Here is a 15,860-nt window from a genome sequence, read left to right as displayed (position 1 = left end):
ATCCTCAAGTTTCACAACATCTTTCCAACAGGAAGGAGACCAGAATTGCATGCAATACTCCAACAGTGGCCAAACCAATGTCCTGTACAGCCACAACATGACCTCCCAACACCTGTACTCAACACTCTGAACAATAAAGGAAAGCATACCAAACGCCTTCTTCACTATCCTATCCACCTGTGACTCCACTTTCAAGGAGCTATGAACCTGCATTCCAAGGTCCCTTTGTTCAGCAACAATCCCTAGGACCTTACCATTAAGTGTATAAGTCCTGCTAAGATTTGCTTTCCCAAAACACAGCACCTTGCATTTATCTGAATTAAACTCTATCTGCTACTTCTCAGCCCATTGGCCCATCTGGTCCAGACCCCTGTAGTAATCTAAGGTAACCCTCTTCGATTTTCACTACACCTCCAATTTTGGTGTCATCTGCAAACTTACTAACTGTACCTCTTATGCTCGCATCCTAATCATTTATGTAAATGACGAAAAATAGAGGGCCCAGCACCGATCCCAGTCCCTTCATCTAGATCATTAGTGGATAGAGTGAAAGATTGTGGTCTCAACACTGATCCTTGCAGAACACCACAGTTTGCCATCCATATGTCAGAGGGATCTCAGTGTGCAGGTCTACAGATCACTGAAGTCAGCAGTGCAGATAGATAAGATAGTAAACAAGGCCTATGGCATGTTTCCCTTCATTGGGAGTATAAGGATAGGCAAGTTATTCTGCGGTTTTATAGAACTTTAGTTAAGCCACACTTGGAATATTGCATACAGTTCTGGTTACAACAGTACCAGAAGAACATGGACGCTTTGGTATGGGGATTTTAGCTATGAGGAAAGATTGGATAGACTGGGTTTGTTTTCACTGGAATGCAGCAAGTTGAGGGGTGAGCTGATAGAAGTTTGTAAGATTGTAAATGGCATGGATAGAATGGAAAGAATGAGGCATTTTCCCAGGGTGGAGGTGTCAATTACTAGGGGAAATAGGTTCAAGGTATGGGAGAAAGGAGCTTCAAAGAGATGTGCAAGGCACATTTTTCACACACAGAGTGGTGAGTGCCTAGAATGCACTGTCAGAGGAGGTGGTGGAAGCAGACACAACAGCAGCATTCCAGAAGCACCTGGATGAATACATGAATAGGAAGGGAATAGAGGGAAATGGGATCCTGTAAATGAAAACAGTTATAGTATGAAAGGACAAAATGTGTCAGCACAGGCTTGGAGGGCTGAAGGGCCTGTTCCTGTGTCGTATTGCTCTTAGTTCTTTGACCTGTACGATTGAGTTATCCATAAACTCGATGCATAATGGAGCATCTCTCGATTTTCTGTCTCACCAATTGGCTTGGCCCAGATTGACATGAAGTCTAGATGTATCTGGGCAAATTCAACCTTGAGCTAACTTAACAAATAGTAGAAAGTGCGAATCTAAGTGGTTTTGACATAATCTCTTGCTTTTAAATAATCCCTACTCCTTTCAGCCCAATTTGCATGGACATCACTAATGAAAATTACAAGTGTACTTTTTATGTTTGATGTCTATATTTATTACCAATGCATTTGAGGTGATTACATCTCTTTGAGATCCAAGTTTAATTGACTTTACTTAATAATATTGTATGAGGATAAAAAGTATTCTGATGTTTTATAGACTGCAATGTTCAGGGAATTATTGCCAGAGATAGACCAGTATCAATGGAAAGAAAAGTGTTGATGAATTAATATCCATTACTCTTCAGCCATTGGGCTCTTGCAGTCACATCATTAGCATAATCATCTCCAGGGGTACCAATATCCATTCTTTCATAAGAGTGAACATTTCTTGTCCCAGCATTGTATGCTGAAATCCCACCTGTAATATAGGGACAAGAAAATGCATTTACTGCAATAACAACATGCATTCAATAGCATCATAGTGAAATGTCTTGTAGTGCTTTGTGGAAGATATTATGAAGCAAAATTAAACTCGCCAGGGTTGGAAGGTTTGATTGATAGGGAGAGGCTGTATAGGCTGGGGCTATTTTCTCTGGAGGGTCAGAGGCTGAGGGTTGACCTTATAGAAGTTTATAAAATCATGAGGGACACAGATAGAGTAAATAGTCAAGGTCTTTTTAAGAGGGTGGGGAGTCCAACAATAGAGGGCATTGGTAAAAATAAGAGGGGAAAGATTTAAAAGGGACCTCAGGGAAAAATAAATTTCACACACAAGGTGATACCATGTATGGAATGAACTGCTGCAGGAAGTGGTGCAGGCTGGTACAATTACAGCACTTGAAGGCATCTGGATGGGTATATGAATAGGAAGGGTTTGGAGAGATATGGGCCAAAAACTGCAAAATGGGATTAAATTAATGTAGGACATCCAGTTGGCATAGATGAGCTGGACTGAAGAGTCTGTACCTCTCGATGACTGTTTATATATATATATATAGAGGAAAGATACTACAATTATCATGGTCAATTTAAATCTGCATCTTGTCTAGATAAATCAGATGAATAAGGGTAACACTGAAGCAAGTTTGTTGAGATCAAGGATCATTTCTTAAACCAATACATTGCACAACTGCTGTATGACTGTATGACTCTATTTTAGATCTAATAATGTTTAATGAGGTAGCTTTAATTAAAGGTTAAGAATAATCTAAAGAATAGCAAACAGTACAAGGCAAAACTACAAATTCACCTTGAAGGTGAGCAACTTAGGTCTCAATACAGTGTTCTCAATTTAAATAAACACAATCAAAAAGTTATGAAGAAAGAGTTATCTAAAGTGGGTTGCTAAATAAGAGGGAAATCAATGGATGAGCAATGGCAGATATTTAAACAGTTATTTCATTATGCTGAACAAAAATTTATCCTGGTCAAAAAGAAGGACTTAATGAGAAGGAAGAACTACTCGTGATTAACAAAGCCAGTCCAGGAGAGCAGCCAATCAAAGACATGCAACATGGCAACGAATTGCGGTAGGCTGAAGGATTGGGCTTCTTCTTTGAGAAAACAGCGGTAGATGACTGAAAAGCAGGGGAGAATTCATTACGAAGGTAAACTGTTAATAAAATAACAGCAAGTAGTAAGAGCTTCTCCAGGTATATACAAAGAAAGAGATTAGCTAAAGTAAGTGTGGGATTTGCAAGATGCAATTTGGGGTTAATAACAGGGAAATGGAAAGTAATTAAGACCAAGATTTCAGATTGGTTTTCCCAATAGCAGATATTACAAATATCCCAAAGTAACACACAAGCAAAACGCCAATATTACAAAAGGTTTTATAACAGTCTTTATCATGTAAGAAGAAGTATTTGATGAATTAATGGTACTAAAGGTGGACAAGTCACGAAGACTTGAAGCCCGCTTCTAAGAGTTTCAAAGGAAGTGCCGGTAGAGATAGTGGAAGGAAGATTTCAGAACTCACTGGTTTTTGGGAGGACTTTAGCAGACTGACAAACTGTTAATGTAACACCTCTGTTCAAGAAGGGAGGGAAATAGAAAGCAGGAAACAATAGGCTACCCAAACAATATCTGTCATTGGGACAATGTTACAATCCATTATTAAGGAAGAAATAGTATGGCATTGAGAAAAGCATAATGCAACCAGAGTCACCATAGTTCTGTTAAAAGAAAATCATATTTGACAACTATCTTTGGGCTCTTTGAGGAGTTGATCAAGGTGAATCGCTCAATGTGATGCATTTGGATTTCCAGAAGGCATTTTTGAAGATGTCACATAAAAGTTTATTGCAAAGGTAGAAGCTCACAAAATTGGGGTAATGGATTAAGCATTGGGTAACACGAAGGAAAAAAGAGAGTTGAGATTAATGGGTCTTTTTCAGGTTGGAAAGATGTAACACTTGGAGTGTCACGAGGATCAGTCCTTAGGCCTCAATTATTTACTGTCTGTATGCTAATGTGGAAGAGGACACAGACTGTCATAAATCCATGTTGACTGATAATACAAGGAGGGCATGATGAAAATGTGAGTTGTCTGCAAGGAGATTTGAATGGGTTGAGTGAATGTCTATAAAGATGGTATTGAATGTGGGGAGGTGTGAGGTCATGCACTGTGAAGGAAGAATAACAAAGCACAGTATCACTAAAGAAAGTTCAGCTCAGAGGGATCTGATTTTCCCTGTGCATGAAATACAAATAGTTGCGTGCAGATTCAACAAGTAGTTAAGAAGGCAAATGGAATTTTGACCTTTGTTTCTTGGTGGTTGGAGTTTAATGGTAAGTTTTACTACAACAATACAGGCTCTTTGTTCTGGCCACACCTGTACTACTGTGTTCAGTTTTGGTCACCCGTTTTTACGCAAAGGAGATAATGCAACAGCGCCTCAATTAGTTGATTCTTGGTATGAATAATTGATATTGCAAGAACAGCCAAGCAGATGAGGCCTCTGTTCATTGGTATTTAGAAGAATAACGAGTAATTTTATAGACAGATTTCAAATTCGGAGGGGCCCTGATAGGCTGGATGTCATGAAGATGTTTCTGCTAGTTAGTGAATCACAAACTAGGTGACATAGTTACAGAACAGCAGAACACGCATTAAAACTGAGAAGCGAAGGAATTCCTTTCCGCCAGAGAGTGTGAATGTCTGAAATTCTCTACCCCAGGGGTATGTTAAAGCTAGACTATTGAAAATATAGGAGGGAGTTGATACATAACAGCATTTGAGACATAAGGCAGATCAAAATGGTGGGGCAGACTTGGGGAGATGAATGGCTTACTTATGACCTTAAGCAGTACATACATCTTTAATGTTGGAATGAATTCTTATTGATAAATTCCTTGCTATCGGACTATATGTAAACGAAAAGTCTCAAACCTTTGAGCTGCTGTTCTTTGGTCCAAGTTGGGAACTTTGCTGCTATTGATTTAATCATGTCTATCAGTATCTCAGTAGCCTGTTGTAGGTGCTCCACGCTGTCCCACTCTCCAACTATTCTGTGCCACCTTTTGTCAACCTGAAATAAACATTACATTTCTTTTCCATGCACAGAGATCTTAGAGCAATGAGAATATATTCAAACATAAATATCAGGATGATTTCAATGTTGTATTCTGGATTTCATTGTATTCTTGCATGAGATGTGGATGTCACTGACATGGTCAATATTTGTTGATTTTAAACAGAGTCTGCACCAGGCCATTTCCAAGGGCAATTGAGAGTCATTGCTCAGATCTGGAGTTTCTTGTAAGTTCGACATACATTTTCCTACCCGAAAGGACACTCGTGAATCAGATGGGTTTTTTTTATTGACATTCAACAACATCAGGAGGTGATGGCCTAATGATATTATCACTGGATTACTCATCCAGAGACTCAATGCTCTAGGGACCAGGATTTAAATCCTACCATAGCAGATGGTGGAATTTGAATTCACTTTATAAAAAAAAATCTGGAATTAAAAGTCTAATGATAACTGTGAATTGGTTGTTGGAAAACCTCATCTGGTTCACTAGTTTCCTTTAAGGAAGGAAACTATCATCCTTACCTGGGAGTTGCTGAGAGATAAATGATAGGCGTGTGGGTGTGGGGAGAAAGTAGCATAGAGTACAATAGTGAGTGGGGGAGGGGATGAAGGTGATAGGTCGAGGTGTGGGGGGGAAGGGGGAGTGAATAGGTGGAAAGGAAGATAGGCAGGTAGAACAAGTCATGGGGACAGTGCTGAGCTGGAAGTTTGGAATGGCCTACATGTGACTACAGACCCACAGCAAGGTGGTTAGTTCTCAACTGTCCTCTGGGCAATAAGTAGCTGTCAATGCCCTCATCCTGTGAATGATTGAAGAGAAAAAAAACAACAGTTTCATGTCCATCATTAACACCTTAATTCCAGATTTGTTATTGAATTGAGATTCCACCATGTGTCATGACAAGGCCCCAGAAAATTATTTGTTTCTGCCTCAGAAGTGCAGTAACAATGCTGAAGGGCAAGGCCTTCCCTAAATGTTGCAGGACAATTGGAACTTTCAAGACTGGATTGATGGAATTCTGTTATGTAAGTGATACAGAGATAATGCTGAGATATAGATCTGTCACAATCTCATTGAATGTGGAAAACTGACTAGATTGAATGGCTTACTCATGTCGTTGATATTTCTGTCATGCAGGCTGTCACTGAAGGACTGACCTTTGCCTGATGGTTTATGATTTTGCTGTGTGTTGATCAGTTTTTTAAACTGGTGTCACTACCTCCCTGGCTCCAAAACAGAGGCGAAGTGGTTACATCTCAGGATCTGAGATGGAATTAAATTAAATTCTAAAATTCTAACTGAAGAATCCACAACATTTGAAAGAGTACTTCGATTGATTAAAAAAATCAATTTATTGCAATAATCTTTAAATCCTTGTAAGAAAATGCATCTGTACTCATAGTCCCACTTTGGAGAATTAACAATCCCTTGGAGCTGTCAATCAAACTCTGAACTGACAAAGATCCCACTGAGATAATGATAGGTTACAAAATGCAGCTTTAATCCTGCAATGATAATCCCCAGGCTTATGTCAACAGGCAGAATGAAATGGCAAGCATTGTTCTTTTTAATGCTATGGAGTTGCCTTTTTCAAAAATTTAAATAGCAAAGATTTAAATGTCCTGACACATTGACAACATTTTTTCAGATCCTCTGTTCCAAATTCTCAGACTTGCGTTGCCACCTACTCTCCCTGCAATCAGCCCTACCCCAGCTCAGGGTCATACTGTCCCAAACCTGCAAAAGACCTCTGCTGTTCTTTATCCCGAGAAGGTTCCACACACTCAACAACGCTTCTTCTCTAGCTCGCCTCCTGACTTCCTTTAACAGCTCCACTCTACTTGACAAATTCAATGCGTTTATTTCCCTTTTATTCCTATCAATGTTACCTTCAACTCTCCCAAAAGAGCAATTTCTCTCTCTCAAGAGTTACATGATGTTTCCCAAAAGAGACATGGGACCATTTCTAAAGGGGTGCTTGGTCTAGTTTGTCTGCAAAAATGAATCCATTAATATTTATCTCTAACATCAACTTAAAATATACTTCCTTCACTATTCGTGTGCCATTGATGACACATATCAATAACTCAATAAGTCTTCTTCAACAATATATCTTTACCATCTAGAAAGACAAGGACAGATACAAGTGATACAAGCACCAGCATGTTCCCCTTCAAAGTCACAGATCTTTCTGACTTAGAATTATATTACCATTCCTTAACAGTTGCAGTGTGAAAATCTTGGCTCTCCCTTGCTAATAGTATTGTGGGTGCAACCACAGTCCGAGGAATGCACCTTTTCATCATTCCTTCTTCAGTGCTGACACCAGGAATGAATGACTAGAAATAAAATGCCATTGAAAACAGTAACTCTAAACCTACTCGCCTGCTGGTAACAATGCAAGAAGGATCTTTTTCAGCATTTTACCAATATGCCTCTGCTCACCTCTCAGGGTGAAACTAAAATGAGCCATGACCTATGAAGTGAATTAAGAGATAATGAGAAAATCAAGAAGGAATCCTGCTTAGTTTTTCTGATATCTTGCAACTTAAAAGCCCTTTTGCACGTTGTATATTTAAATGCATCTGCGTTTCCAATATGAGGGTACAGCTAGCTGGATTGTAATATGCAAGAATCAATATATGAATCTATGCTTATATTTTCAAATGACTTCAACCCAAGAATGATCCTGATCTGTGGGCTGATGCCTTGTATAATTGTAATTAGGGCATGGTATTTAATGATCTACTCATTCCTCTAGAATATCCACTTTGAAAAGAAATAAACTATTTCTTACTCTTTTCACATCAATGAAACACTTTCCTCTGTGTAACTCCATACCTTAGCCTCATGAATGCCCCAGAATCAAGGAACAACTTGCATGTTTTGTCTTTGGTGTGTGGAAGGGCACTGCATGATTGTCATACCCAATCACTGCTTTCACACCAATTTTTCCCCCTCCATGGTTGAGCAGAAACAGAAAATCTACCATCGAACCTAGCTCGCAGCTGGGTTTGAGGAGGAAACAGTAAAGACTGCAGATGCTGGAAGCCAGCTGAAGGATTCCTGATGAAGTATTGACATTCCTGCTCCTCAGATGCTGTCTGACCTGCTGGGTGCACTCATAGCTGGGTTTGTAATGATCAGGGAGTCACTGGTTATTGAAGGAGGAATATGGAGTTGGAGGTCACAATCCGATCAACCATGGTACAGAAAGGCTGAATAGCCTAACTCTGTTCCTAATATCTGTGTATTTATGTAGATCTGCTTGCAGGGTTTCGTAAAGTGACTTGCTGCCTACCTGCATGAGACCAAAACCATTTTCGTTGTCTCCCCATCCATTTACTAAGGCATTGCCACCACGGGATTCCCGGGAGATGATAGCACCAATTATGGCTGGATCGATCTGCTTGGCACAGGCAACTTTATCGATCAAAGTCTTGTACTTGTTCACTCTGTTCAAATCCATGCTCATCATCTTATGAGAGGCAGCAACACCTGAAAAAGAAATTCAAATAAAAATCTAATGCACTGCACTTGGCATTAACATGTGTGTTGTGTGCTGTAACCACCAGACAGAGAAATAGAACCTCTCTGTTAATTAAAACTAAACGTCCAGAAAAATTTGCCTCACCTCGTAATCCGTTAACAGTGTGAAGGAGTGAAAGATACCTCCTAATTTCCAATATGTAAAGAAAGATAACTTATTTTCCGAATGGAAGATTAGATTCCCTACAGTATGGAAACAGGCCATTTGGCCCAACAAGTGCACACCGACCCTCTGAAAACTAACCTACCCAGACCCATTTCTCTCTGACTAATGCACTTAACACTATTGTCAATTTAGCATGGTCAATCCACCCTAATCTGCACATCTTTGGACTTTGGAGGATTTGAGCTATAGGGAGATGCTGAACAGACTGGGCTGCTTTCATTGGAGCGTCGGAGACTGAGGGGTGACCTTACGGAGGTTTACAAAATTATGTGGGGCATGAATAGGGTAAATAGGCAAAGTATTTTCCCTGGGGTCGGGTAGTGCAGAACTAGAGGGCATGGATTTAGGGTGTGAGGGGAAAGATATAAAAGAGACCTAAGGGGCAACTTTTTCATGCGGAGGGTGCTACGTGAATAGAATGAGCTGCCAGAGGAAGTGGTGGAGGCTGGTACAATTGCAACATTTAAGAGGCATCTGGATGGGTATATGAATAGGAAGCGTTTGGAGGGATATGGGCTGTGTGCTGGCAGGTGGGACTAGATTGGGTTGGGATATCTGGTCGGCATGGACAGGATGGACTGAAGGGTCTGTTTCCGTGCTGTACATCTCTTTGACTCTATGACTCTATGAAGGAAACTGGACTACCCAGAGGAATCCCATGCAGACACACAGAAAATGTGTGAACTCCACACAGACAGAGTGGAATTGAACATTGCTCTCTGGCTCTGTGAGGTTGCAGTGCTAACCACTGAACCACCTTGCAGTTCTGAAATAAACAGCACTATTAAAAACTGAACATTGTTTTGCCTAACTGAACACAACCTATTAACATTCTGTTCCAATAAGACAACTATTAGATGTTACATTAACTTAATTTCATGTCCACAGAGTCTCTGGGTTCTCTGATGTCTTCAGTCTTCCATGTGCTGATCTCCCTAGGTGTTTCACTTTCTGTTTGCTGTGAGTATGAGTTACAAGAAAAGGTTCCTTTTGATATAGTGTGTCTCCTAATTTCTTTGAGAGCATGATTTTAGATGGGCAGTTAGGTCTCCGGCTCTGTAGTAGTTGCTCTGCTGTTCGTGGCAGTTGCTCAATTTTCAAAAGGCCTGTGTTTTTTATACAGGTAAGCTGCAAATGTGTTGCTGGTCAAAGCACAGCAGGTTAGGCAGCATCTCAGGAATAGAGAATTCGACGTTTCGAGCATAAGCCCTTCATCAGGAATAAGAGAGAGAGAGCCAAGCCGGCTGAGATAAAAGGTAGGGAGGAGGGACTAGGGGGAGGGGCGATGGAGGTGGGATAGGTGGAAGGAGGTCAAGGTGAGGGTGATAGGCCGGAGTGGAGTGGGGGCGGAGAGGTCAGGAAGAGGATTGCAGGTTAGGAGGGCGGTGCTGAGTTGAGGGAACCGACTGAGACAAGGTGGGGGGAGGGGAAATGAGGAAGCTGGAGAAATCTGAATTCATACCTTGTGGTTGGAGGGTTCCCAGGCGGAAGATGAGGCGCTCCTCCTCCAGCCGTCGTGTAGTTGTGTTCTGCCGGTGGAGGAGTCCAAGGACCTGCATGTCCTCGGTGGAGTGGGAGGGGGAGTTAAAGTGTTGAGCCACGGGGTGATTGGGTTGGTTGGTTCGGGCGGCCCAGAGGTGTTCTCTGAAGCGTTCCGCAAGTAAGCGGCCTGTCTCACCAATATAGAGGAGGCCACATCGGGTGCAGCGGATGCAATAGATGATGTGTGTGGAGGTACAGGTGAACTTGTGGCGGATATGGAAGGATCCCTTGGGGCCTTGGAGGGAAGTGAGTGTGGAGGTGTGGGCGCAAGTTTTACATTTCCTGCGGTTGCAGGGGAAGGTGCCGGGGGTGGAGGTTGGGTTGGTGGGGGGTGTGGATCTGACAAGGGAGTCACGAAGGGAGTGGTCCTTGCGGAACGCTGATAGGGGAGGGGAGGGAAATATATCCTTGGTGGTGGGGCGCTGATAGGGGAGGGGAGGGAAATATATCCTTGGTGGTGGGGCGCTGATAGGGGAGGGGAGGGAAATATATCCTTGGTGGTGGGGTCGCTGATAGGGGAGGGGAGGGAAATATATCCTTGGTTCGCTGATAGGGGAGGGGAGGGAAATATATCCTTGGTTCGCTGATAGGGGAGGGGAGGGAAATATATCCTTGGTTCGCTGATAGGGGAGGGGAGGGAAATATATCCTTGGTTCGCTGATAGGGGAGGGGAGGGAAATATATCCTTGGTCGCTGATAGGGGAGGGGAGGGAAATATATCCTTGGTCGCTGATAGGGGAGGGGAGGGAAATATATCCTTGGTCGCTGATAGGAGAGGAGGGAAATATATCCTTGGTGGTGGGGTCGCTGATAGGGGAGGGGAGGGAAATATATCCTTGGTTCGCTGATAGGGGAGGGGAGGGAAATATATCCTTGGTTCGCTGATAGGGGAGGGGAGGGAAATATATCCTTGGTTCGCTGATAGGGGAGGGGAGGGAAATATATCCTTGGTTCGCTGATAGGGGAGGGGAGGGAAATATATCCTTGGTCGCTGATAGGGGAGGGGAGGGAAATATATCCTTGGTCGCTGATAGGGGAGGGGAGGGAAATATATCCTTGGTCGCTGATAGGATACCCCCAACATCATTCCTTCTCATTGATCCAATGTCATTAAAATAATAAATTCAAACTCAATTGAGTTTTAGTATCCTGGGCATAATTTGAAGTCATTGGCTAAATTTGAATCATTGTCAAAACAGTAACCAAAACTCGGGTATCACTTTAACAGCCAATTGTTTCATGAAACTATTTTGGAACAGCCCGTGTCCCAGCCTTTCCATTCGGGCAGCTAAGCCTGCACTTTAAGTTTGCTTCAATATTCAGAAAATACATGCTTTCAACGTGACAATTAAAACTGACCCCACCATCCCAAATAAATGATTGGAAATTGTACTCTTTTTGTCCAGTTCTCTGGCTTCTTATAAATTTGTTCATGGATTTCAGAGAGTCATAGAGATGTACAACATGGAAACAGACACTTTGGTCCAACCCTCCTGATGCAGTGAGGCAACAGTGCTAACCACTGAGCCACCATGCCACCATGTAAAGGATAGTGCTGTGGGTAAGGGATAAAGGTCAGATTGTGAGCCCAAGCATCATCTCATTAAAACTATGTTCAAAAGAATTCCTGATAGGACCAACATAATTTTCCAATAAAGGTCTCAATTTTGAATGCAAATTGCAGAATGAGTAAAACTTGATAAAACAACTGTGAATGGGAATTCACTTTCAAAGTATCCCTATACATTGCAGATGCATACCAATCATGGAAATGTTAAGTTATGTTGATTCCTCACCTGTTACACTCAGCTTGTCCTGTTTTGCTGTTTTATCAGAAGCACCAGTTGTATCAACCTTTGTGATATCACCATAGATGGAGGTATCTAGCACAATGAAGATAAAATGGCTGAGTTATGGAAAAGTGGCAAACACCAAGCAAATGCAGCAGTAGTGCCCATAATGTATCCTCTGATCCTGAGTGAGGTGAAGGCTAAAGCAGCTTCTGGGGAGTATTTGACCCAGGAGTGCTCCCCACATTGAGGTAACTGACTCTAGTCAAGCAGAAGAAACATCTCCATTCTCAGTGGAGATACAGTCTCACTGAAGTGTTACAGCACAGAAGGAAGTGACTTGGCCCATTGTGCCTGCTCCAGTTCTATTACTTAATGCCAATTTCCTTCCCTTTCACCATATTCCTGCGCAGCTTTACTATCCAAATAATCACCCCTTGAATGCTGCAATTGAACCTGCCTCCACCACACTTCCAGACAGTGCATTTCATACCCTAACTACAAACTATGTGACAAAGATTTTTCTGAAATTGTTTGCGCAGCACTGTAGATCGATGCCGTCTCACTCCTTGTATGCACAGGAACAGCTTCTCTCTATCTTATGTCCTGTCTGCTCTATATGACATTCTGTATATCACCTTTCATTAAAAATTCAAAGATTAACAATTAGTAGAGCTATGAGGGAAGAGCCAGGGAGTGGCATTATTTATTAAATGTTGCTTTTAAAATATAAGTTTTAATCAGTACAAGTGAACTCTAGAATGTTTCAAATATTGGATGGAAAATTAAGGTTACCCTGATTTTTGGACAAAGGGGTTGCAATTCATGACAAGACCCCTCCAAGTTGTCCCCGTGTGCAGTTGGGGAAGCTTTGGTTACTGACCAGAGGTACAGCAGCCTGTTCCTCTTCAAGGCAATGGGGTTGGGGGTGGTGGGCGATTGTTAGAGGGGATTCTGCGCTGGAGGAAGTTGGGTTGCTAGCTCTGACATCCCTAGTGGTGACTCACTTTACCTCAAAAATCCTTAATCCCTGGATTATCACTGGGAGGTTACCTCCCTTTATTCCTGGTGCCTCGATCATAAAGGAGAAATGGGGTGGGGTCAACCTATATTGACACATCGTCTGTAATTGGATTTTTAATCATGGAAATTACCTATCCACCTATGTTCCTGTCCTTTTCCAACTGTGTCATTGTTAAGATGCCCCAATCTGTGTTGTCGTGGGAAGGGACAATGAACCAACATGGCTGCCAGATCCATCTCAGCTCCTGTTGCCTATAAACATCAGGGCTATGGGATGCACAGACCGTCAGATAAAGCAGACAGATCAACTGCCAATATAATGTCTTGTGATCTAAAGAGGCTGCACTGCCATGATTATTGATTGTGTAAATTGGACATAACATCATTGAGCAACTGTTACTGCAACATCCAGTGCTACAAACTTTCAATCTTCCACACTTGTTTGCATTTCTTTTCACACAAATGTTGTGACCAGTGTAGCATAATGAGACTATACAACTAGTTACGCAATATTCTCCTTTACCATACCAAATAAAGTTGGAATGATAAGTGCAAAAGTATAGGACAGCATGAAACTGGCGAGTGCTTAATACTCTCTGACTGGCTCAGTAAAGAGAACAAAGAAATGAGCTAACATCCTGAGTTCCCTTTGTTTCCTCCTCATCATTTCATGCCTCCTGTCCATATCCCAAAGTTTTTCCTTCTGTATTACCGATTATAGGGGCATTTGAAGTAGCTTTGCTTCTGGCTAACGTTCCCTGCCCCTCTGTATCTGTCGGGGCAGAGGAGGGAACTACAGTGTGACTGTTAGCGTAGAGCAATGCCATGAGGAGTGACACCTTTGGAGGAGAAGGGGACCTTTGGAGGGGAAAGGGACTTTTGACTCTGCTGGGCAATTGATTTCAGCCAGAATTGTTGTTATTGGAGTAAATTCTTTCATCAGTTTCATAGCTATGAGAGTACAGAAACAGTACTTACTCCTTGTAAAACATTATTTCCCGCCATCTTAAAATTACATTTTAATGTTAACTTTCAAATTAATGCATAGAAAATGGCATTAAAAGCAAAAGTACAGGAACAAGGCATTTGATCTGTCTGTTCTATCCCCGCATTTAAGATTCTCAATGCTTGCCTCCTTAAGACGGGTTACATCTGAAACATCGACTTCTCCACCTCCGGCTGCTGGCTTGCTGTGTTCTTGCAGCCCCCTACCTGTCTATCCTACAATTCTTGAACTTACTGATCAGAATATGCTACCCATTGCATATTTTGACTCTTAACATTAATTTGAAATATGAATGCCTAACGGAATATCAGAAGAAATACTCACCAATTACTGTGCACATTGCTGCTGTCACATAGGAAATCAAATGAACTGGGCTGTGGCTGGAAGTTACACAAATACCGGATATGTCATCAGAATAGAATGCTCTTGGTAATTATTCAGAATCTTTTCACACTGAAGTTCCCCCCTATTTTTAAAGAAAGATTTACAGTAAAGTGTGAAGAGCAGTAACTTACCAATTCCATCAAATATGATAGTTGTGGCAGGAGGGGTGATGTGTGCTGGGCTGAACACCAATCAATCTAGGATGAACACATTTCTAGTAAATGTTTGCAACTTGAGACCTTTAGATCCGTGTCGAGAAGCTGGATTTTGAGCTTCAGACGTTGCACAACATTAGAGAAGGGGATAGTTAGCTAGACCCTTTACTTCAGAAAGCCTACACACCTCTGGGTAATTTAAATTCAAATTTGGTCTGTGGTTATGGACCAGTGTGGGGTTAGGGCAGCTGACTGCAAGTGGGGTAGATATGGAATGCAGGGAGTCACATGTGAAGAGTCTTCACCTCACAATTGTCCAGCAGGTACCAGGTTCCTACAAGCTGTATGGATGAGATGGAGATTGCAGGAAGGATGAGCAAACTGACCAGTTCACCATGATGCAGGGTGCCATTCAAAAGGCTAAAGGAATCGGGAATGTAGTAGTGGTAAGGAAAAGTCTAATTGTATAATTTGGCGTCTAAGCCCTTTTGATGTAGTGATGAGCATGTGTTCCAAAGGCCTTGTTGCTTGTCAAGTGTCAGGGTTAAGGAAATTTCCTGATGACTGGAGAAGAACTTTGATTGAGGTGGACAAAGGATCCACTGGTTGTTATAGACATTGATACCAATGACATTGATAAGACTAGAAAGGAGGTTCTGCTGAAAGAATTTCAACACTTAGGAACTAAATTCGAAAGCAGTGCCTCCAAGTTAATAATTTTCAGATTACTGCCTGAGGTTTGGACATCCTGTCATAGGGTAAATAAAGTCAAGGCTTTAAATGTCTGGCTCAAAAGCTTGGCAGGGGTGGAATGGGTTTCAGTTCATGAGGCAATAGCAGTACAGATGTAGAATGGAACTTTTCTGGTTGGATGAGTTTCACTTAAACTGTTTTGGGACTAGTGACCTGTCTGAATTGAATAATTAGAGTATTAGAGAAGGCTTTAAAATAACCAGGTGGAGGATAGGTGTTGGTAGAATATTACAAAGAGAAAGACGTGGCAGAATTCCAAGGCAGCTATTTAGATAATGTTCCCAGAGTGGGATTGCAAGAGACAGAAGATACAAACAAAAGTAACAAATAGGGTCAAAATTAAAAAAATAAATAAATGGCAAAAAGACAAACTTAATGACTGTTTTCTCAAATAAATGAATTAATGGCACAAATGAGAGGTTGATTTCTATGATCTTGTAGCTGTTATATAGAAATGGTAACGAGTAGCTCAAAGCTGAGAATTAAATATTTCGGGGAAGGTGGCATTTGAAAAG

At 41.7% G+C, this 15,860-nt stretch overlaps 1 protein-coding gene across 1 annotated transcript; it reads right to left on the bottom strand.

Moving 5' to 3' along the window:
• Positions 1 to 1,557: 1,557 nt before the first annotated feature.
• On the bottom strand, positions 1,558 to 14,434 carry LOC132820086 (lysozyme g-like). The gene is made up of 5 exons (XM_060832006.1): positions 14,378 to 14,434; positions 12,031 to 12,117; positions 8,279 to 8,475; positions 4,829 to 4,967; positions 1,558 to 1,855 (listed from the first exon to the last, which is right to left on the bottom strand). The coding sequence occupies exons 1-5, from the start codon at positions 14,391 to 14,393 to the stop codon at positions 1,722 to 1,724; spliced, it is 573 nt and encodes a 190-aa protein (XP_060687989.1). The 5' UTR covers positions 14,394 to 14,434; the 3' UTR covers positions 1,558 to 1,721.
• Between the last annotated feature and the right edge of the window lie 1,426 nt (positions 14,435 to 15,860).

The sequence above is a fragment of the Hemiscyllium ocellatum genome, chromosome 11 (assembly GCF_020745735.1).
Source record: "Hemiscyllium ocellatum isolate sHemOce1 chromosome 11, sHemOce1.pat.X.cur, whole genome shotgun sequence".
In the NCBI taxonomy this organism is placed as follows: Eukaryota; Metazoa; Chordata; class Chondrichthyes; order Orectolobiformes; family Hemiscylliidae; genus Hemiscyllium; species Hemiscyllium ocellatum.
Note: the sequence above shows the minus strand (reverse complement) of the source record. Positions and strands in the feature narration are given on the sequence as shown.

Excerpts from the sequence above, each read along its gene's own strand:
- LOC132820086 (XM_060832006.1), bottom strand. Across the intron at positions 8,476-12,030 it reads GGACAAGCTGAGTGTAACAG|GTGTTGCTGCCTCTCATAAG; the intron begins GTGAGGAATCAA and ends TTTCTTTTTCAG. Across the intron at positions 1,856-4,828 it reads CAAAGAACAGCAGCTCAAAG|GTGGGATTTCAGCATACAAT; the intron begins GTTTGAGACTTT and ends CCTATATTACAG.